This window comes from Lutra lutra, chromosome 2 (assembly GCF_902655055.1).
Source record: "Lutra lutra chromosome 2, mLutLut1.2, whole genome shotgun sequence".
In the NCBI taxonomy this organism is placed as follows: Eukaryota; Metazoa; Chordata; class Mammalia; order Carnivora; family Mustelidae; genus Lutra; species Lutra lutra.
Window position 1 is genome coordinate 114258294 of NC_062279.1, and position 22003 is coordinate 114280296.

The 22003-nt window shown below is 36.3% G+C and overlaps 1 protein-coding gene across 1 annotated transcript in view; it reads right to left on the reverse strand.

Moving 5' to 3' along the window:
* The window catches only part of LOC125094280 (bifunctional heparan sulfate N-deacetylase/N-sulfotransferase 4), a 265257-nt gene that overhangs the window by 1945 nt on the left and 241309 nt on the right, over window positions 1-22003 (reverse strand). Inside the window, exons 8-13 of the mRNA XM_047719926.1 lie at window positions 20233-20329; window positions 14410-14533; window positions 12269-12443; window positions 6616-6786; window positions 5571-5680; window positions 1803-1905 (exon numbers count right to left, since the gene is read on the reverse strand). Of these exons, the coding sequence (XP_047575882.1) occupies window positions 1803-1905; window positions 5571-5680; window positions 6616-6786; window positions 12269-12443; window positions 14410-14533; window positions 20233-20329 (780 nt within the window). The remainder of the gene's footprint in view (window positions 1-1802; window positions 1906-5570; window positions 5681-6615; window positions 6787-12268; window positions 12444-14409; window positions 14534-20232; window positions 20330-22003) is intronic.

A 22003-nucleotide genomic window follows, 5' to 3' on the forward strand; every position in this document is an offset into this window, starting at 1 on the left:
TCATTACATTTCTTCCTTTAAACCAGACTGTAAACACTTCAAAGTCTGGATAAGATGTTTATAGAAGTAGTGAGAACATTACACTGATTTCCTGGCAGATTAAAGTGATTTCTGAAACTCTTTGGAAATTATTGAGTTCAAAGGTACAGTTTAAGGACTTTCTGGTACTTCTATTTCCATAGTAACACCAGAATCACTTCCATCCTCCCTTCTCCACCTTGCTTTGGGAGAGATACTCGTTATATCTGGCTCAACTGATGGCTAACTGGTTTCCCAACCTTAGTCTACCTCTTCATACCATCACTTTTTTATTTTTTAAAGATCTTACTCATTTGTCAGAGACAGAGCACAAGCAGAGGGAGCAGCAGGTAGAGGGAGAGGGAGAAGCAGACTCCCTGCTGAGCAGGGGAGTTCAATGTGGGACTCCATCCCAGGACCCTGGGATCATGATCTGAGCCAAGGACAGATGCTTAACTGACTGAGACACCCAGGTGCCACGTACCATCACTTTTATTAAGAAATTTTTTTCCTGTTTTTGTAGTTTGTCATTGTTTTATCTTATTATCTTATTATAAATTGTATCTTATTATAAATCAATGACAGTAACTAATTTAGTCTCCTATAATACATCCTAGTTCATAATTGTTTTATCCTGTATCCTCTCTGTGGTATTGTGGTTTATGATATAAAATATATCTGGTTTTTGCTCCCTTTTCTGGCACAGAGCTCCTAAAATCTTTGGAATTTGCTAAATGAAAGCATTAAAAAGTTATCTTTTGTTATGTTAATTAAGTGGTTCCTGGACCCTACCTGGATGGGAGCTGGTTACTAGGAGAAAATCCTGTGATTAGAAGGTTGGAACTTTAAGTCTACCCTGCTGACCTTGGAGGAAAGAGGGGTTGGGGGTTGAATCAATTGCTATTTACCAATGATTTAATCAGTTATGTCTCTGTAATGAAACATCCAATAAAAACCCGAAAAGGATTGGGTGTAGAGAACTTCCCTGTCAGTGAACATGTGGAGACTGAGGGAGAGTGGCTCACTCAGGGAGGACTTTCTCCATAATTTGCCCTATGCATCCCTTCCATCTGGCCATTCCTGAGTTATATCCTTTTATGATTAACATGTGATCTAGTAAGTAATGTTTCTGTGAGTTCTGTGAGTCACTGTAGCAAATGAATTGAACCCAGGAAGAAGGTTGTTAGAACTTTCAATCTATAGCTGGTTGGTTGGTCAAAAGCACAGGTGACAACCTGGGCTTATGACTGGCATCTGAAGTTGGAGGTGGGGAGAGACAGTCTTATGGAACTGAGCCCTCACCTGTGGGATCTAATACTATCTCAGGGTAGATATTGTCAGAACTGAATTGTTGGATACCCAGCTGATATCTGAGCACTGACTGGTGGTGTGGAGAAACTTCCCCACCCACATGTTGGCTCTCCATTGCTTACCTCAGTACCCACGCATGGTACAGGCATTATACATATTTAATGTATAATAATAATGTATATATATTTTATCCAAAGTTACTTACTTAGTAAACAATTCATTTAAGTACGTTACACATTTGGAAAATAGTTACTATTCAGTAAGTATTTATGTTTCAACTGCATCCTAAGGGCAAACAATTCCTATGGATATCTATCAATTATTGATCTCTGTCAGCCTATCTACGTCCTAAATATATAACACATTGATAACAAAGAAAGAGAAGAAAAAGGAAGCAAACATATTGTCCCTTATTTTGAAACAACTGTATGCACAAAGTTTTACCAGAGTATTTCATATTAGGAAAATATTACCTCTGGATCCATGGGTGGATATTTTCGGCCTTTGCTCTTTCCAAGACATTTGGTCTTTCCTCCTTCCAGTAGTTGACACCAAAAGCCCTTTTGGGGATCAAACCTACAAAAGATCAAACATATACATGATCATAAAAATGTAATGATTATAAATTGTATACAGAATTAAAAAAAAAAAGATTTTATTTATTTATTTGACAGAGACACAGAGAGAGAGGAAACACGAAGGGGAAGTGGGAGAGGGAGAAGCAGGCTTCTTGCCCAGCAGGGAGCCAGATGCAGCTGGATCCCAGGACCCTGGGATCATGACCAGAGTCATGGGAGACGCTTAATGACTGAGCCACCCAGGTGCCCCGTATACAGAATTTTGAATGAGAGAGCCTCACCAATTGGATAAAGAAAATGGACTTTGGTATGCCCATTGTTACAATTTAATTCAGTTCTACAAATATTCATTGAATTTATTTAAAAGTCTAGTGAGACTAAACAAACTATATGTTATTATATATTTTCGACTATTTCTACCGAATGAAAAAAAACCTGTAAGTCCTCGATCTTAGATTGAAATTATTAACTTAAGCTTCATACTTAACCTATTCATCCATAAAAGATCAAGGACCTATAATCAAAACTGCAAACCATATACACAGGAATTTTAAAATATTTATTTAGTTATTAATATGATCTCCCTGTCAAAATATGTTAACAGATTTCTTTGAAATCATTCAATGGTATATATTAAAGTGACTGAATTTAATGAAAGTATAGTTTTGTGAATGTAAACACGAGTTAGAGCTTCTAATTTGGAAGAATGCTATGGTTTTTCAAGTTCAAAATGTTTATACTTTTTAAGGAGGAAATTAAAATTGTAAAATTGAATTTATTATATTTTTTTCAGACAACATGAGGCACAGGCCATGGAAAAGGTGAGTGGAAGATTAGATAACTCTTCATTTATTTTGCTGAAGGCAAACGATCCTATGGGATAATTCAGGTCCCTATACTTTTAAGGAAAATTCTAATGCTTTGCTCCTATGGCTGCACAAAGTTACAAAAGAAAGGATGTGTGTCCTAATTATTTAAACTCAGATATATAAGCACTTTTGTTTGGGACTAACAAGACAGGAAAAATGGAAGAATAAACCAAATAAGAGAAATTTTAAATTTATTGCTATGGCACTTGCTGCATACATAAAACATCGAAAAGGTTTGCATTTTTGTTGCTCAGCAGATGTTTTAGGAGGATGAAGCATAATTGACTGGGATGTAAAGTTAATTAGTTGCAGAATATTTTGTTGCCCTGGGCCCATTCTTGTAATACCAGTGCACCTGCAATTTGCCTCTGCACATATGTGAACTCATTTAGGGGGAGAGGGAAGTTTTCTTCACAGTTCCCTGCCCAACCTATTATTAGAGACCTGATCCTTGCAGTCCAGGTTGTCCTAGTACATGTTATCAATTAAAATTAAATACATCACTGGTTAAATGGTTAAAAGGAAGACAGAGTCATTTCCAACCTGGACTTTTCAATCTGCTCCTTGCCTATCATAGTCCTTTCTCTAGTTTTCATTAATTTCCCAAGAGGAAAAACAATTCAGCATGCTTTGCAAAATGAGATGGGGAAGTCGACATAACTGTGCCCCTGAACAGTATTTTCTGCCTCAGGATGAGAATATTTAACTGCATTAAGGTAAAATACAATTCTGGCAACAAAGCCAAGATATTTATACCCACGCTGAGAGCATCTCCTTTGCTCTCAGGTGTGTAGAGATCCCAGGATGGGCTGCCATCTCTCCCTGTCTCCACAGCAGCTGTTGTGAGGCAGAATGTAATACAACTTGAGGAAGAAGAGCCATATTGAAAATCATGCTTTTAGACAGCATTATAACCTTGACTCCACATTATTTTGCAGCCTGGTTTCATCAATTGCATTGATTTTATATACTCTAACAGAGGGCATTTGCTTTTTCTAAGTTACATGAATTCATTGTTTTAAGGCTTTATTTTAGTAAACATGAAATTGCAAAATGAAGATGCAAAGCCTTTCTCAAATAACTGTTGGACAACTTTGAGACAACGAATTGGTTGCCACATGTCTTCTTTTATTACACTGAGCATCACCAAAGTTATTAATTTTAGTGATGTGAGACATATTAAAAACCATATATTCTGTACTTGTTTGTAATCTCTTCTTGAAAAGTATGATTTTGCAGGTTTATTGAACCATAAGTAACTATTTGTAGTAAACAAGATAGAACCATTCCCTAAACTACTGCAGGGAGACAGGGGAAGACATGGTAACATCAATAATATTAATGTAAAATGTATTCTAGGAAGCTTTGTCTACTTAATCAACAGGGGCCTGCCTTGTATTGTTGTTATTTCCATGTGTGGGTAAAAACTTCATTAGGGTTGTTTGAGTGGATAAGGAACAACCCAATCTTATTACTGCTTTTCCTGTCCTTCTATTACCCTCTCTAATTGTCTAATTGCTGATTCTAATCTGCTGTGAACTGGGAAATTATATAATCAGGTTTGTTAGAATTTTGTCTAAAATTTAATAGGCTTTGTATCAGACCTTGTGAGGGAGTCAAGTATATACCTTTTTAAAATATGTTTTGGCTCCTTGGAGGTTTTGTTTATTTTGCTTCTTTACCTTTTCCCCATCTTTAGTTACCCAAGTATATAGTTTTATTTTTCTAAGATGATTGCTACAACATCTCCCCTTCCAAATTCTTTTCTGCAGCATGATTTTGCCCCTTCCCATCGAGAGGGGGAGGCCCATTGCTGTCTCTGTGGATTTGTACTGGCTTTAGAGACTTGGTTGTAATCAATAAAATGAGATGAAAATGATGCTGTGCGACTTGCAAGACTAGGTCAGAGAAAGCTATGGCTGTGCTGGATCACACTTCCTCCACATACCACTCCCTCTCAGAACATGGCCAGGCACTCAAAAAGCCACTTGAAGAGGTCTCATCCCATTGAGCTTAGCCTTTGAGCCCTCCCAGTCCAAGAGCCAGAGATCTGAGAGAAGCGAAGATGCCTCCAGAAGATTGCAGTCCCCAGACATTTGATTCATACCCAGATAGTCATATTTTCCCCAATGTGTCCCCAGGTTTTATGAGCAGAAGTAAGCAGTTCTGGGTGTGCCTTGTCTGGATTCCCAGCCCCTAAAATCTATGAGCGTAATAAAATGGCTGTGGTAATTAATGCTGGTGGGTTTGGGGATGGTCTGTCATGCAACAATAGATAAACTGGAACGTTATATGTGATTACCTGTTGGTTATCCATAATTTAATAAGTGCAAAGTAAAATACGAATTTATCCTTTTCCCAATTCTGTCCCCAATACTGGTCACTTTCACAGAGTTAAGGATGGCAGTCAGCATTTCCAGCCTGTGAATTACTTGGGGTGAGAAACTGTATTTTTTTTTTTTTTTCACCTTTGTAACTTCGATTTCTAGGACAATTTTGCAGAGTAGGTCTAAAAAATTTACTTAACCAAACTTATATTGGTGAAAAAGCCCACCAAGAAGGGAGTTTGTGATATAAAACGTGCCTATAGGATAGCACTTTATAAAATAAAGTATTTGTGGTATTCAAAAGGAAGACACTACATGAATAATGAGGATACTCCTTTGACTGCTTTTGAGTAGTATAATGATGTATAAATTCATAGCTAGTATTAATGATGCTATACACACACCTACCAGTGATAATTTATGATGGCAAATAATGGAAATGAAATCAAGCATGAGAATAGACTCACGTTAGTGCTTCAGAATAATTATAATGAGGTGTAACTCCCAGAAACTTCTGGACTTCATCCATCACAGTAGCTGGGTCAGATCTCAGCTGTTGTCCATCAATAATTAGCAACTATAAAGTCAAAAATAGTCACTTTGTGAAGAACAAAACTAAATTAAGTAGACTGAGCTGCCTTACTTGACCTGGTATAACATTAATCAATTAGGTCTGTGTGATTAGGAAGAAAATATGCATTACTTAAGATACATTTTAATGTTTACTATTCTTGTGTCCTTCCAAATAAATAACAATCGAAGTTTGCCATTGGCATTGCTTATAACCCTTAAATAAACTGATTGTAAATCAGAAATAAACACAGATACTCTCTTGATTTAGTAGTTCAGTAGAAACTCAATTTCCCATCTGTCATGTAGTCAGATAATTATCCAGTCTATGGAATCCCATGAGCTAACCTTGGAGTCAAAGATTTAGGAATGGCATACTGATAAAAATTACTCATCTACTCTCCTTATTAGCCATGACAAAGAACTCAGCTTTTAGTCATGACCTGATCTGGAGTAAGAATATAAACAATATGGACGTTTCCTCAAATCCTTACCTCTTGTTTGATCCTGCATTCCTGGAGCTGTTACAGCATTCTCAATTTTGACAGTCTAATGCATGACCTCCTTTTTCCTTTCTAAAAGCCCTAGAGGCCAGATGTTAGACTATCTGCATGTGGTGTTCCATAAAGGTATTGTCTAAATGACTATTCTATGAGGAGTTGAGTTACTGTTTATGAATCACGTGATGTCTCCTGTGTGAGGACTCAACACTTTGAGACCAGCTACTACCCAAAAGAAGATCCCAAGAAATATGTTTCACAACCACCTAACATTTTAATACTATTATTGACATTAAAAATGTAAAAATCCACATGTCTTCCTTAGGTATGATTGTCTCATTATAAACTGTTATCTGTGGCAATGTTATTTTTTATTTTCTGTTCGTCAAGTGCAATAAAGCCAAGGTATGTTAAACAGAAGAAATTAATTTTAAGACCTTACCTGAGAAGTAGCAAAGTAAGTTAGCCATCTTTCTATGTGGATCGCGTACCATCCAGGTACTAAGCATCTCCTTTGTAAAACTTTTAGGTCAGGTGGGGCCCAATGTCCAGTTGTGATAACTTCGTAGAAATTAAACCTCAGGGCAGCTGGATCTTCATGTGATCGTTGGTGCTTTAACAAGAAAGTCAATTTTACAATCGGTGTTCTTTATGCATGCAGGGGTATGTGTGACTGTTTGTGTTTGATGTATGTATGTGTGTGTGTCTTTTATTTCCAAAAAGTAATGAAAATGATAAATTAATTTTAGAATGAAAAAATAAAGTGAAAAGTGCATATTTTAAACCCAGGCAATGACATACAGCTTATTTAAAGTATAAGCCTTCTGTATATATCGAGTAGTATGCACATAAGCCTGTGGTTGTCTTCACGTCTAAAATGTTTACATACAAAGAAAGAGACAGAATATAGGATTTTCTTCATGGGTTTAACTAAAAGTGAATAGAAGAGATTTAGATTGGCAAGAACAGGTTTATATAGTATTCTGCTCGTTGTCTCACCACAGCTGTTCCTACAGGTCCTGACACTTCTCCAGTACCTCTGTGTGGCAGATGTTATGAGCACAGGGAAAGTGGATGCATATTCTCAATACTTGTTTAGGTGTCACAAAGATGTTGATGTTGCCCAAAGTCCTTTCCTTTTGCTTTCCCAGGAATTTTCATCTAACCATGCTAATTTTCAAGTACTGAGCCATTACTACTTTTCAGTACCAAATCCTCTGAATCTTTAATATCAAACCATCATTAGTCAAGCTCAAGAGCCCCATACAATAAGAGGTGAATTTAGCATTCAATACAATTTCATAGCACTCAGTAAACTCCTTACCAGAACAAAAAAACGGTTATAGATTCTGGAAATAAAAAGATATAAGCAAAATGTAATCTCTATCTTCAAAGAAATAAAAATTTTCTATGGGAGGCAATAGATTAACAGACTATAATCAAGTCAGATATTTGACTAGAGTCATATATATTGCTGTGGTAGCCAGACGAATAAGTGATCAATTCTGAATGAAAGATGAAGGGATTTTTTAAGTGGTTGAAAATTTTGAGCTAAAATGTAATAACAGATTTTTATAAGTTGAAAAAAAATATAGAAACTAAGAGAGAACTTGATCCCTTAAGTTTGAGTGAAAGTGTTGAGTTGTGTCATGGATGAATTGATTTTGCAAGATATCTGAAGTTTAACATAAAGAAAATTAACTACAGAATGAGGACAGAAGTGTATTAGGACTTGATACAATTGTGTAATAGCAGGTCATCTATGTTAGTTAGAAATAAAATTTAAAAAGTAAAGATGAGCAAGAAGTGGTTAAACAGTAACCAGTGAGTGGTAGTTTGATGGAATAAAACTTTTGAAGGTCTCTCATTATTGTATATTTATTGACATTCTTATATGTATATGCATTATGCTGAGTACACAGAGACTACCTAATACATTGAATTAATACAATGTGTAGAAACTACATAACTTGAATAAAGGAATATAAAAGTACTATGTGCATATTAATATGTTAATGCTAAAATTTCTATGTTAAGCAATGATAATAAGGAACTGTACTCAATCTACCCTACATTGATTTATAAAAGTTTAACACCAACTTTTCTTTATATTCCTGCAACTAAGAAGATTAGCATAAAAATATGACCATTAGTCACAAAGGGACATATTTTATGGAAAAAATAGCACTCTAGCTTCTCTGTGAGGCCCATTATAAAAATGTGGGGTAGAAATTACAGTGGCAGGTGACATTTGTAGAGGTTTCTGAATTACACCTGCTGCGCTTTGGATTTATGGTATTTACTGAATAGACAGGACTAGCTAAGTAATAGGCTGCATTATTTTGAAATGTGGAGCAGTTTGGGGACCCTACTCTTAGCAATATAGCAATAAAAATATCAGGAAAAATAATTCTTTTCAAGCATGTATGTTCAAAGAATTTACTTGGAGAAGCAGGCCCAGATTCTCTTTTATTTAAATAGTTTAATCTAGGCGAAAAAGATTCATATAAATTTATTCTATGTTTTCTGCTAGGAGAATGTGCAACATATGACCCTAAGTAATTATATTCAACATTTTTAATGAAGATTTACTATTTGAATGCTTTTGTCACTTTTTTTTTTAAAAGAAAGCTTAACTTGCTTTCAATATGAATTTTCACAAAGTGAGAAAGGTGCCTTTTTCTATCTTGAGGGAGACAACGACACATGGATTCTAATAATAGTATTTGGATCTTGTTCCCAATCCAGGTATTCTCCTAGGATCCCTGACCTCTTGCAATCCCAATGTACAGGGTCATATTTTTCTGTCCATTATTATTTGTTCTTGGCCATAAATGTTTATTGAAGAAAGTCAAGAAAAAGAATGAATTAAAAAATAATGAGTAAAAAATAAATGAATAAAAAGTAAAAAAATAAAAATTACTCTTATGTTCTTTAAAAATTCCCTTTTGGTCTTGTTTTTTGGGGGACATTAATTTATATATGCGTTAAGCATACACATACACAAATACACTCATATCATGGGATTTTAGTACATTTACATTATTACCACCACAAATTTAAGATAACCTTCAATTAAGCCTTCACTGCTATAGGCAATTTTACATTTCTGAGGTCAATTTTATCTCACCCCTGTGCAAAGATTTCACACTGCCTTTTTTCCTCTCCTCAAACTGCTGTCCCCCAAACTATCCCCCTCTTTTCCATCAGATTAACTCATTCTCAACTTTCCAAAAGAAGGAGAGACCATCCGAATCACTTCGATTTCTCTATCTCAGACCTTGAAATTTGCCAGCATGTACATTTATCCCCTCTTCTAACTCCGAAGTTTCAGTGGGAAGATTCTTAACCAGAGTCCTACTGATATAATTCAGAGGGTCTATGAACTTGGATCTGAAAAAAAAAAAGTTTTTTTTATTTTCTGTAACTTTTAAATGAAATTTTGCATTTATTATACCTGTGATTTTGACCACCAATAAAAACAGGTATTTTTGTTTCACATTATAGGAGTTTCAGATATATCAAAATGTTATTCATGCTCATCCCTACTTCAACATTACAGCAGTATTAGTCCTGCCATTAGATCTGGCCATTTAATTGTTAAAATAAATAAAAATTTGTTACTGATTTAAAAATTACTTTGATAGTTATATTTCAAGAAAGCTATTACTTTGTAATTCTATGTATTTTTGTGTTTTTAAAATGTGCTTCTGAAATGGGACCCATAGACTCCTACAGCTTGCCAGGGGTGTCCCCGCACAAGAAAAGTGAAGCCTGGATGCTTCCCTCCCGTCGAAGCTGTTTCCTGTAGTCATCTCTTCCTGGCCCCTCAGGATCCTCACAGGACTGATCCCTAGTTTCTCTCCTGGGCCTTAATTAAACAGCTCTCCCCCTTTTTTTTTTTTTTTTGCCTTAAACATCTCTCCTTTTTTTGGACACTCCTGCCCATCTCATGATTCAAATCACTACCACCATAGAGCATAGTTTCCTTGAACCCACTTTAACCTCTCTATAATAAGTGTGTGTCTTGTTTTTTCCCCTTTCTATTTCTGTTTTGTTTTCTGTTTTCTATTTCTTCTTCCCACTTAGTTTTTCCTCCACTAAATCCATCTGGTTTTGCTTTATCATTTGTCGCTAAAGGCTCTGCTTCCCTCCATTTCTTTCAACTCAGTGGAAATAATTCAGGCTTTGTTCTGCCCAACTGTCTAATTTCTTAGCAGCCCTTTGACACTCTTATCACCTCCACTGTTTGGTAGTACTCTGTTCCTCTGTATTCAGTGTCATCACACTCCTGGATTTTTTCTTCTACTCCTCTGGCTGTTTGCTCTTGTCTCCTGGGCTGCCTTATTGTTCTCTGTACTTTGCTTCTCTAAACTCTCTCCGTAGGCAGTTTCACCATGTTTGTGGCTTTTTGCCTCTGATTCACAAATTTCTGTCTGCAGCTCTGACCTCTCCCCAGAGTTCCTGCTGACTCTACTGTTCTCCACAAGACAGTGTTTCCTTACCTCAAGATCACCATTGGTGCCACATCTTTAGCACCCCTCCCTCCAACCGGTCCTGTTGCCTTCTTTAGTGTCTCTCTTTTCATGGGCATATATACTCATCATCCAGTTATTCTCTTTGGAAATTTGATTTATCCTTGACACTGTTTCCTCACTAGGTTCTGTTGGTTTTAATCCCTACATGTCTTCTGATGCTTTATACTTCACTCAGTCTGTACTTACTCTCGCCGTCAAAGCTGCCTCTATTTCTCAGCACCTCTGAAAGGAAATCTGGTAGTTACACACTGGCTTAACTCTTCAAAGGCTTTCAGTTGCTTGAAGAATGGTGGCCACACAGTTCCCCCACCTGAGTTCTGGCCCCTGTGTACGACTCAGACCCATCTCCCACAGGTCTCCACCTCGGGTTTTGCTCTCTAGCCACATGGAAGTTTTCTTAGTTCTTTCCATGTGCTGGGGGTTCCTTGTACCAGTGGACCTCATATACTTTTCCCTCTGCCCAACTCTCCTCCTACCCCACTCAGTTTATACTGACTCATTCTTCAGTTTTAAGTCTAAAGTTTATTTCTCTAGATAATGCTTTCTTCATACCTAACAGATTTCCTTACGGGAGCATTCAAAATTTTTAGCTATATATCTATGTGATTTTTCAATTAATACCTATCCACACATTAAAATGGACACAATGTTTTAATTAATATTCTATTGATTAAAACCACCATTAAATGTTGTTGCAGAATATTGCACATCAGTGTGATACAAATTCATATTGTTGGGTATTTATTCCTTTTACTATTATTATCGTTTGACAAGTATTGCGGTATAGAAAGGAATAAATATTTGTCCATCCCTTTGAAGTTTCCATAACACAACAGGACCTTTACAAAACTATTTTGATAATTATTGCCAAATTAGTGTTCAGAAAAAATCTCCATCTATACCTTTCTATTGGAATGTTTTAATATCTTTATCATCACACCCTTGCCAGCAGGGAGAATAAACATGACAATTTTTATCGAGATGATATTCAGAAAGAGTATCATTTTGATCTGTATTTTGTTGCTCCCTAATTGGGTTGATCATTTTTCATATAAATCATTGAGCAGTTAGTTATATTTGTGGGTGTCTTTGTGTGTGTGAAATGTTTATCTATGCGTTCTGTTTATTTGCTCATTTTTCTACTGAGCTATTATATCTTTTCTTTTATCAGTTTCCAGAAGCTTTTTTTAAAAAACAAATTAAGGATACTAAACCATTTGCCATGTATTATTAAAGATGCCCTACTTCGATAATGTACTCTTTTTGTTGATTCTGATAGACTAATATTTTACATGTTTATACTGTCTAGTCAGTCTATTAATCCTTTATGTAGGATGTTTTCTACTAGCTTATGCTTGAAATTCCTTGTCCAACTTCATATGACTCAAATATTCAGCTTTTATTACTTATAACTTCTTTTCTTTTTTGGGGGGGTTAGCTATGCAACATTTGACTGTTGAATACATCTGGACATCTAGACTTTATTTTGGCATTCACTATTGCTTACATTTAGCTATGGCCAAATGTTTTTAAGAGTATTTTTTCCCTGCTTCATACCTGGTACCAAGAGTATGCCCTGTCTGAGGGGTCGATGAGGATGGTGATGATCTTGGCCTTGGGGACCAGAGATGCTGCTCGCTTGGGAGCTTCTTCTGAATGGAAGTAATTAGCACTCTTTTCAAACAGAAAGTCACTTGTAATGTTGGATGGAGTAGGAAAAAAGTCCATATACCTGAAGGCAGAGAAAAATAATCTGTGATATAAGTTTTTCTCTAACATGCCATGGATATGAAATAACAGAACATTTTTTACATTCACTTATACTGATTTCTAATTATTAGTGTTATAATTCTACATTGTTATATTATTCTCTATATGTCTATAATATATATTCTATTATAATTATGTTATAATTCTATATACCCATAATTCTAATGCAAGTGCTATTCTATCCACTTTGACTGTAAGGACAACCCAAAGCATTACTGTTTTAATGAACTATATAGGGCAGGGGAAAGAGGGAGATGAAATAGGTAGACTGTTAAGAACAGGGGAAAATCTTTTCAATTTGGGTTGATATTCTCTGCTATCAAAAGCCAAATCCAGAAAAATTTAAGTTTACCCTTGGCAAAAAGCAAATTACACAGTATTGCCTAGTAAATATTTTAAAATAGTAAATTCTTGTTTGCTAACTTGAATACAGAATTTTTAATTTGAGATGAAAGTGCACAAAGGAGGAGGATGTGTAAATCAGAAGAGCTATAAAATCCTAAACAGAGTAGGGCATAGCTGCTCTCCTCCTTTTTAACTTCTGCATAATTTGTAATATGTGTAGCAATGTGAACGCATTATGGTCTATCTAGAGTCATTAAGAGGATATTTCCTGCTAGTTGATCCTGTGGTGCCTCGGTAGGTTCGCTCCTCCATATGCTGTCGGAACATTCCTCTGTGTGTAGATTATGGAATCAATATGTTCAGAGGTTAACTCAGTGCAAGGCTTTAATTATGTGTGTAATCCTCCTTACAGCTCATCACTTCTCTAACCCTCAAATGTTCTAGAAATAAATAATGAGAGCAATTAAGAATTCATATAAGACACTTATTTTCCTCTTTGACATTTGTTATTATGTTTCCCAAATGTGAAGTGGTGAAAAGTCTCATCTATATTCCTGCTTAACAATTTGTGTTCCGTTTGAGCTCACAGATAAGAGAAAATTGCTGTTCTGCTTTTAGTAACTTGCATGCACTTCCAAAATTCATTTAGTCTTTTAAAAGTAAGGTAGAATAAGAATATCTTAGGTGCAGAGCGGGCACTTCTCTACATGTGATAGGAAGCCAGATCTGCCCACCGGCATTGCCTCTCCCCTACTCTAACTCTAATCTAACAGAACAGGCCTTTTGTATAAGGACAGGTTCATATGTGATGTTGACATGAAGTTACAGACTACAGACATATGCATTTAGGGAAATTTTCCTTGGAGGAGATTTGCCTTATATAACTGGAAGCTGGAATCAGAGCAATATTTTCTTAGAAAATTGGAATAAAGCTAGAAAAATCTCCAAAGTAAAGGCCAGTTTTAATATCAAGTTTATTCTATTTCAGTTTAGGGAAAATATTGTGACTTTTAAATTTTTATTTTTTATTTAATTTGTTAAATACAAAGTAATATTCCTTTTATGCATGTGCATGGCTGACATTAATATGGCTTTGGAAATGCTATGTAATTATTTGAATGACAGATATCAGCTTATATTATAACATTTTATAGTCTATGTAGTTAATGAAGATACATGTCACAGAGTATAAAATAACTTATTTATTTGTTTCCTCAAGCATCATTTGTGAAGACAAATTATGCAGTTAAGACAAATCTAGGCACAGTAAAATAATAATATGCTTAAGAAGAATTTTAAATATCCTTATGAATAATTCTGACAAAAATATTCCATAATCTTCTTTATTCAATCATATTAATTTACCAGAAAAATATTATCATTATTGCACTTTCCAAATCAAGTTATCGGCCACACTGATTAAACATATCATTGTTGTAAATTAATTTCTAATTCACTATGGTAGAGTTGAGCATAACAAATTTATGCTGTAATTATGTAGATACCACACATACATTTATAATTGCTTTGCTGTGATTGAGCATGTGTTAGTAGTGGTCTTTATTTTTTGTTATTTTCCTTACCAATCAATGCCCTTGTGGTAGTTGTTGCCATTAAAGAACTGAACTTCTTCAAATGTTTTGGGACTGGGAAGATTGCTGATGATGGAAGGGTGCATAAGAAGGAATAAATAAAGTGCAGTTGTTCCTATAGCAAAAAAGGAGGCAAAGGGTTATATATGACAACAAAAGAAGAGACAAATGCTACTTTAGCAAAATTTTTGCTTAAAAAGTAATATCCAGAAGACCAATTTTTTTTCTGGTGTTAAAATGATTTCCTGAAGGGGCACCTGGGTGGCTCAGTCGATTAAGCATCTGCCTTCAGCTCAGGTCATGATTCCAGAGGTCCTGGGATCCAGTCCCATGTAGGGCTTCCTGCTCAGCAGGGAGTCTGCTTCTATCTCTCCCTCTGTACTTCCCCTCCTGCTAATTCTCTCTCTATATGTCTCAAATAAATAAAACCTTCATGAAAATGATTTCCTTAAAATCAATTAGGTGTATTTTCATGTGACAACAATCTAAGTATTCTTTTATTGGTCTTCATGATTCTATTTACCTAAGCATCTGATTTAATATTAGTACATAGGCAAAGTGAGGCAGACTGATGATACAGCTATTTTTGTCTTCAATGTATTTTTTTTCATTTTTTTTTGTTTGATATGCAGTAACTGTTCTATTTATAGGATGATGCAGTGTTTCTGCTTTAAATTGTTTTGAGGTAAAAAGTCAGTTTGTTTGAAGAAAAAATATGAACTAAGATACCACAGGAAATGTATAACATACAAAAAATGCAAAAAACACATAGGTGGTTGTACATTGATATGCAAAAACTGGGCATCTGAAAACTGGGTTACTGTGCTTTAAGCTGGGAGAGGACTTCAGAAACTGTGGTTCAGTTTCCCTCCTGGAGTCAGGTGAGTGGCATCTAGCACAATCCTTGAACCTCATGGATCTCCATTAATAGTCTTCAAATCCATTAAATTAAATCAAACTATTTAACACATGCTGACTGGTGCTACTCTGTGTAAGTCCCTGGGGATAACTTTTCTTTTTTTCCCCCTGGTGAGAACTTTTGAGAAGAAAAACTCACTTGGTGGCCTTCATCAACTTAAAGTGTATGTATGGACTTGGGTCAAGTAAACAGGTAATTGCAACCTAGTGAGACAGTTTCCATAGTGAGAGAAGGCCAGAGTGTTTTTCTAATAAATGAGAGAATAGGTGACTTAGACTTGAGGAGTCAGTGAAAGCTTCCAAGAGGAAGTGTTTTCTCGGCTTGCACCTTAAAAACGTGAGTGTTCCCTGTAAGGTTTTATGAAGAGGGGAGGAATCTGGAAAGACAGACACTTGAATGTCCTAACCTGGCAAAATGGGGCAGTCTGATCTGATAATGGAGGCACTGGGCTGGACAGACAAACTGGCTGATAGAACCCACGGAGTGTCCACATCACAGAAGGCTCAGATGCAATCTCTGACCCTTGTCTCCATTTGAGTTGGGCCATAGACTGAGTGCCATGGCAGCAAGAATCGTGAAGTGACTACATTTTCATAGTTCTCATAAACCAACATTTCTCTTCTGGAAAAGATGATCCCTTTTGGAACATGTTGGGCCCGGGAGTGTCAATTGGATTTCCCAGCGCTAGTATAGCTGGAGGTGAGCCACACAGGTGGGTTGGCAGAAGAGTTACGGTTGCAGCCAGGGATCTGGAAGCTCAGCAGATCATCAGAGAATTGGCATTTTATCCCAACATATCTTAAGCTTATAGGAGCAAAGGCTACTGTGCTGTAAGTATAAATGAGATGGCCACCTGATAAGACTCTCACAGCTTTACATGACCACCTGCTTGAATGGGGGCATGAGTAGCTAAAGGAAGTGATAACAGATCTAAGGGGACCACCACCTTGGGGGGAAGAAAGGTGAAGGATTCCAGGATAAGTGGCTTCTGGTGAAATGGGAGAGTAAAAATTGATAAATGCCCTTAAATATTTAATTACTAATTAAAACAACTTTTAATTATTGTCTTTTTTAAAGATTGATTTATTTAATTTTAGAGAGAAATAGAACATGAGTGAGCACAGGGGTGGGGCAGAAGAAGAGTGAGAGAGAGAATCTCAAGCAGATTCCACTCTGAGCACCCAGGGCTCCATCTTATGACTCTAAGATCATGACCTGAGCCAAAACTAAGAGTCAGATGCAGACTGAGCCACCCAGGCATTCCAAAATAAGATTAACAAAAATGGGGGTGGCTGGGAAGCTCAGTCTGTCAAACATGTGCCTTCAGCTCAGTTTATGATCTGGGAGTCCCAGGATCAAACCCCACATTGGGCTCCTAGGTCAGCAGGGAGTCTACTTCTCCCTCTACCCCTCACCCCACATGTGTTCTCTCTCTCTCTGTCTCCGAAATAAATAAAATAAAATAAATAAAAAAATAAAATAAATTTAACAAAATGGAATCAAATCATATAAACTCAGTTTAAAAATGAAAGGAGTCAGAACTGGTTGGGAACTGAATTAGAGGCCCAAAGGACCAGGCAGAACTATCTAAACACATTGAAAAACACAGACATAAAATCATGAGGGGTGATGGAGTCCTCAAGAACTAATCTGAAATGCTCTTGAAAATAACAAGAGTTCAAAGAGGAGAAATTATAAGAGGAGGAAAAAAATGTTCCAGGGAGAAGAAATAAATTTGAGTATTATAGAGTAGTGTCTGGAAGAGAACAGGGAATTCAAAAGGGTTCTCTCTAGATACCTTTTAGGATGGAGCCTACATAAAGATGTTTAAATGATGATGAGAATGGCATGTGTGTGTGTAAGTGCATGTGTGCACATATGTGTGTGTGAGAGAGATTTGAGACACACGAGAGAGCTGAGAATATTGTAGTTTAATATCCCTGAGATGTTGAGACTGGATGGATCCAGGGTACAGATAAAGGACTAATTTTTAATTACTGCTGATCATTGCAAAATAAATATTTTATAATCTCACTCAGTAACACATACAAATGTTTAATCACCCTGATGGTCACAGAATTATACCAGATCTACCCTGAATTACATAAAGTCAAAGCTTTATATTCTGAGCCACAGCACCTTCATGCCACCAGGAGCAGTAGGTAGGAGGGAGAAAGGACTGGAAGGAAGAAGAAAGTCTTTTCAACAGGAGACAGTAGGCATGTGGCTTGATATTCATATAATCAGTCATAGAACATGGGCCCACTGCTCCAAAATGTATATTTATCTTATTATCACCTATGTTTTCATCTATTACTGACATTCATTTTTATGCAATGTCTTTGATATAAATATTTAGTGAAGGAAATAAAAAAGACCTCCTCCTGGTAGTACTCTCAGAGAAATTGCACTCTATTTTAAATACAATCAATTTTGTTTTTAGTTTTAACAGATTAAGCCAATCAAATCATGAGAAAATAATATTGACAGTGGGGACACCGATCTTCTGAGATAGATAAGGCCAACAAGTTATGCTTTTAGAATTATTGTGGGGCACTTGGATGGCTCAGTCAGTTAAGCATCTGCCTTTAGCTTAGGTCCTGATCTGAGGTCCTGGGATCAAGTCCCATATCGGGCTCCCTGCTCAGTGGGGATTCTGCTTCTTCTTCTGACCCTCGCCCCCACCTCATGCTCTCTCTCTCAAATAAATAGATAAAATCTTAAAAAAAAAAAAAAAGAATTATTGTCCTAAATTTAACCCTTTTGGAAAGCTGCTCCTATTCTGGTAATGTCTTTGACCCAGAATCACGAAAGATACCTATCTGTCCAGAGGATCCTAGCAGGACTAAGATTTAATCTTTGAGTGCCATAAACCTAGGCCTACACCGCCCTTTGCCTGTCCTTATTCACTGTCCCACTAACAGCTGACAGGAATTCCTGGCAGGATTCAGCAATGGAGAAGTGGGACATCAATTCCTTCCATTCATACCTCACAACAATTCAGAAAATAGGGCTTTGAGGACTACTTTTATATTATAATTCATGTTTATTGCAAGGGATGTGCAGGCCATGTTTAAGTTGTTTAAAGACAGCTTTTCATTGAAGAGCAGATTCTTAGCATTGCTGTATCCAGGAAATTTATAGCTCTGACAGCAGTGGGAATTTTGCCAACTAAAGCAATAAAGAGAACAAAAGAAACTTTAGACTTCTATGATGGAACAGATTTAAGAATTATCACAACCATTTTCACGTTAGAATAGCATTTTTGGGGCACCTGGGTGGCTCAGTGGTTAAGCCTCTACCTTCGGCTCAGGTCATGATCTCAGGGTCCTGGGATCAAGCCCCGCATCGGACTCTCTGCTCAGCAGGGAGCCTGCTTCCCCCCACCCACCCTCTGCCTGCCTCTCTGACTACTTGTGATCTCTGTAAAATAAATAAATAAAATCTTAAAAAAAAAAGAATAGCATTTTCACAACATATAAAATAATATTGTCATCCAATTCCTTTATTTTAACTTGTTTGTTTGTTTTCAGCAGCCAAAAACTGCTGAAAGCTCAGTTATTTCCATACTGGTAGGTCAAATATTAAAATCTAAAGGTGTAAGTTATTGTCTTTATAAATACAAAAAACAAGGAGGAAAACTAGATTTATACTTAGTAACCTGTAGTTTTCTAGCAGAACTAAGAAGTAATAATATTCAATGACAAATGATAAAAGATATATCTTTAAAATTTTAGCATAATTTTACAACACAACAATGTTTTATTTCTTTAGCAGTCTTTCCAGAGTTAGCACTGCTATAAGGGAGTTGGTAGAAAATTAATGCACATTTTAAACAACAACCACACAAGTGATATATCTGAAAATACATGGTGATTTTTTCCCCCTTCCTGCACATGTGTAACTTACTGTTGTAATACAATTTATATTCCTGGAGGAAGAAAAGATTTCAACAACCAATATCTAATAGTCTGGAAATTTTTCCCACAACCTTTAAAATGATCTACTTGCTTGTATTACAAATATCTTCATCTGGGCCAGGCTTATTTATTGTGAGTGTTTGTTTTGTGTTATGGTTTGTGCACTCACTGATGAAAATGCTTCTAGTCAAAGTAGTGAATTCAAAATACAGCAACTCAATAAAAACTTTAATTAATCAGGACATGAGCAAAGTGTATAAAACTGTCACATGCTGAAGAAAGTATAAAATATTCTAATTGAAAGTGTCATCTCATTGGTGAAATACTTTCACTCTCTTTTACGGCAGTCTTATACACTTGTCCTTCGGCATTAGAGAAAATACTGAGGGAAAAATGTCTGGTGAACCTCAGGTGTATCAGATAATAAGTCCAAACCGTATTTATACTTAATAATTATTTTTAAAAAACAAATCACACATGTGGAATGTCTGAAGGTAACAATGGCAGTAGCCCTGAAAAAATCAATTTGGGGCTGATATATACAGTGTGAAATAATTTATATTAAGCCAAGTCCTTTCTTTATAACTTAATTTAGGAGATAATTAGGCAAAGCTACAAAAGGTAGGGATTAAAAATCAGATACTGCGACTGTCGTATATTAACACAAAGTTGTAAAAAATTTGACATCTGTTGAAAAAAATTTAAGATCTGTGGAATAGCTTTAAAATCTATAGTTAAAATTCAGTCCTTAAGTCTAATTAATGGACACCATTAGAGTCGCTTTGAGGATCATAGCATAACAGTGACCCATAGGCATGAAGAACAATTCAAATAATGAACTTGAATAGATGTCTAGATATTTCACAAAGCGAGATCTAATCTAATTATCCTGTATGACAATATGTTTCATGACAAAAAGAAGATGAGAAAAAAGAAAAAAAAAAAGAATCAGACAGCATAGTTGGGTATTCCTACCTGTTTTTTGTGGCCCAATGACAAGGAATTTTGGCAAATGGTCACAAGTTTTCTCCCTGGACCAAATGTCTTTGTGCCGTTTATCATCACATGGATTCTGCAAGAAGGAAGAATAATAGATCTTACCGTGTAATGAACCTCTGGCTGTGTAATGGACAAATTGTCCGAAGGACTGGCTTAAATTCTTGCCTGATATCCTCGTACTAGCATTAGACCCTGTTCTGGTTCTGGTTCTCTGATTTCCAAACTGTTTCCTTATCAAATGGCATCTTCTTTCCTTTCCTAGCTCCAAGGCTAGAGCTCAGCTTCAGGCTGATCTTGTCATCCTTTTCTGAAACTTGGCTAGGTTCTAACTGCTGAGATTCCACTCCATCTCTGGATTTAGAGTTCACATCTGTATATCTGAGCCTTCACTTGTCTTAACCTTGTTTTACCATAGTTTCTCAGATATCTGTGCTCTGCCCTAATTTTTCCTATTTCTTTTGCCCCAGAGGGCAAAAGGCCATCCTTGAACTCCAGACTTGGCCAAGTTTTCCTTTCTTTTTCACACTATGTGATGTTCTGTGCTGATCCAGCAGATCCTAATGTTTGGCTGTACCCTATAAGCTGATGGCAGGTAGATCAACATTTCAAGCCTATACCTCCCTCCTGAGCTCTTAACCTATATTTTAAATTGCATTTGTATAATTGCTGTATAGATGTGGTGAAGAAATGCCAGACCCAACATATCCACAGGTCCAATCTTATCTCCATCTCAACCTTTTCCTGTTCCATTCTCCCTCCTTTTGTTTGAATGACCCACATTTATTATCTAAATTATGACACTTTTGAGAATTAAAGGGGCCATTAAATGAAAATAATACAATTTTTAAAACATTTATTGACTGATAAATTGGTTTTATTATAGTTAACCCAAATAATATATTAAAATCATTTCCACAATCAAAATTCTGTCTCAAACCCTATGTTAGGCATTAAAACAATTATAATTTTATATTTATTATCCAAATATGAAAAATGACATAAGATAACTAATCATTTATGGTTCATGTTTATGTACTTTAATCAGTTCTTTAGCCATATCTTTTGCTAATACCATGTCAGCAAAGTTCTATTAAAGAATGATTATTTTCGGGGCGCCTGGGTGGTTCAGTTGCTGAGTCTGCCTTCAGCTCAGGTCATGATCTCAGGGTTCTGGGACCGAGGCCTGCATCGGGCTCCCTGCCCAGCAAGAGTCCTGCTTCTCCCTCTCCCACTCCCCCTGCTTGTGTTCTCTCTCTCCCTATCTCTCCTTCAAACAAATAAATAAAATCTTTAAAGAAAAGAATGATTGTTCTCAGCATGATCCTATCATGATTTACTTTTCCATAAAATTGCCTGCAATCCTTTTCAAAGTTCCGTTCATGATTATTAATAAATTTGAAAATGTTGGTACTTTCCATGGACTCTTCTCTATAGACAACTACATTCTTTTTTTTTTTTTTAAATATTTTATTTATTTGCCAGAGAGAGAGAGAGAGAGAGAGAGCGAGCACAGGCAGGCAGAGTGGCAGCAGAGGCAGAGGGAGAAGCAGGCTCCCTGCCGAGCAAGGAGCCCGATGTGGGACTTGATCCCTGGACGCTGGGATCATGACCTGAGCCGAAGGCAGCCGCTTAACCAACTGAGCCACCCAGGCGTCCCGACAACTACATTCTTAACTGGGGAAATATTTTCTTTGTAGAGTGGAAATAAGCAAGAGTAAATTCTGTTAAAGGAAATGTGTTTCTGTCA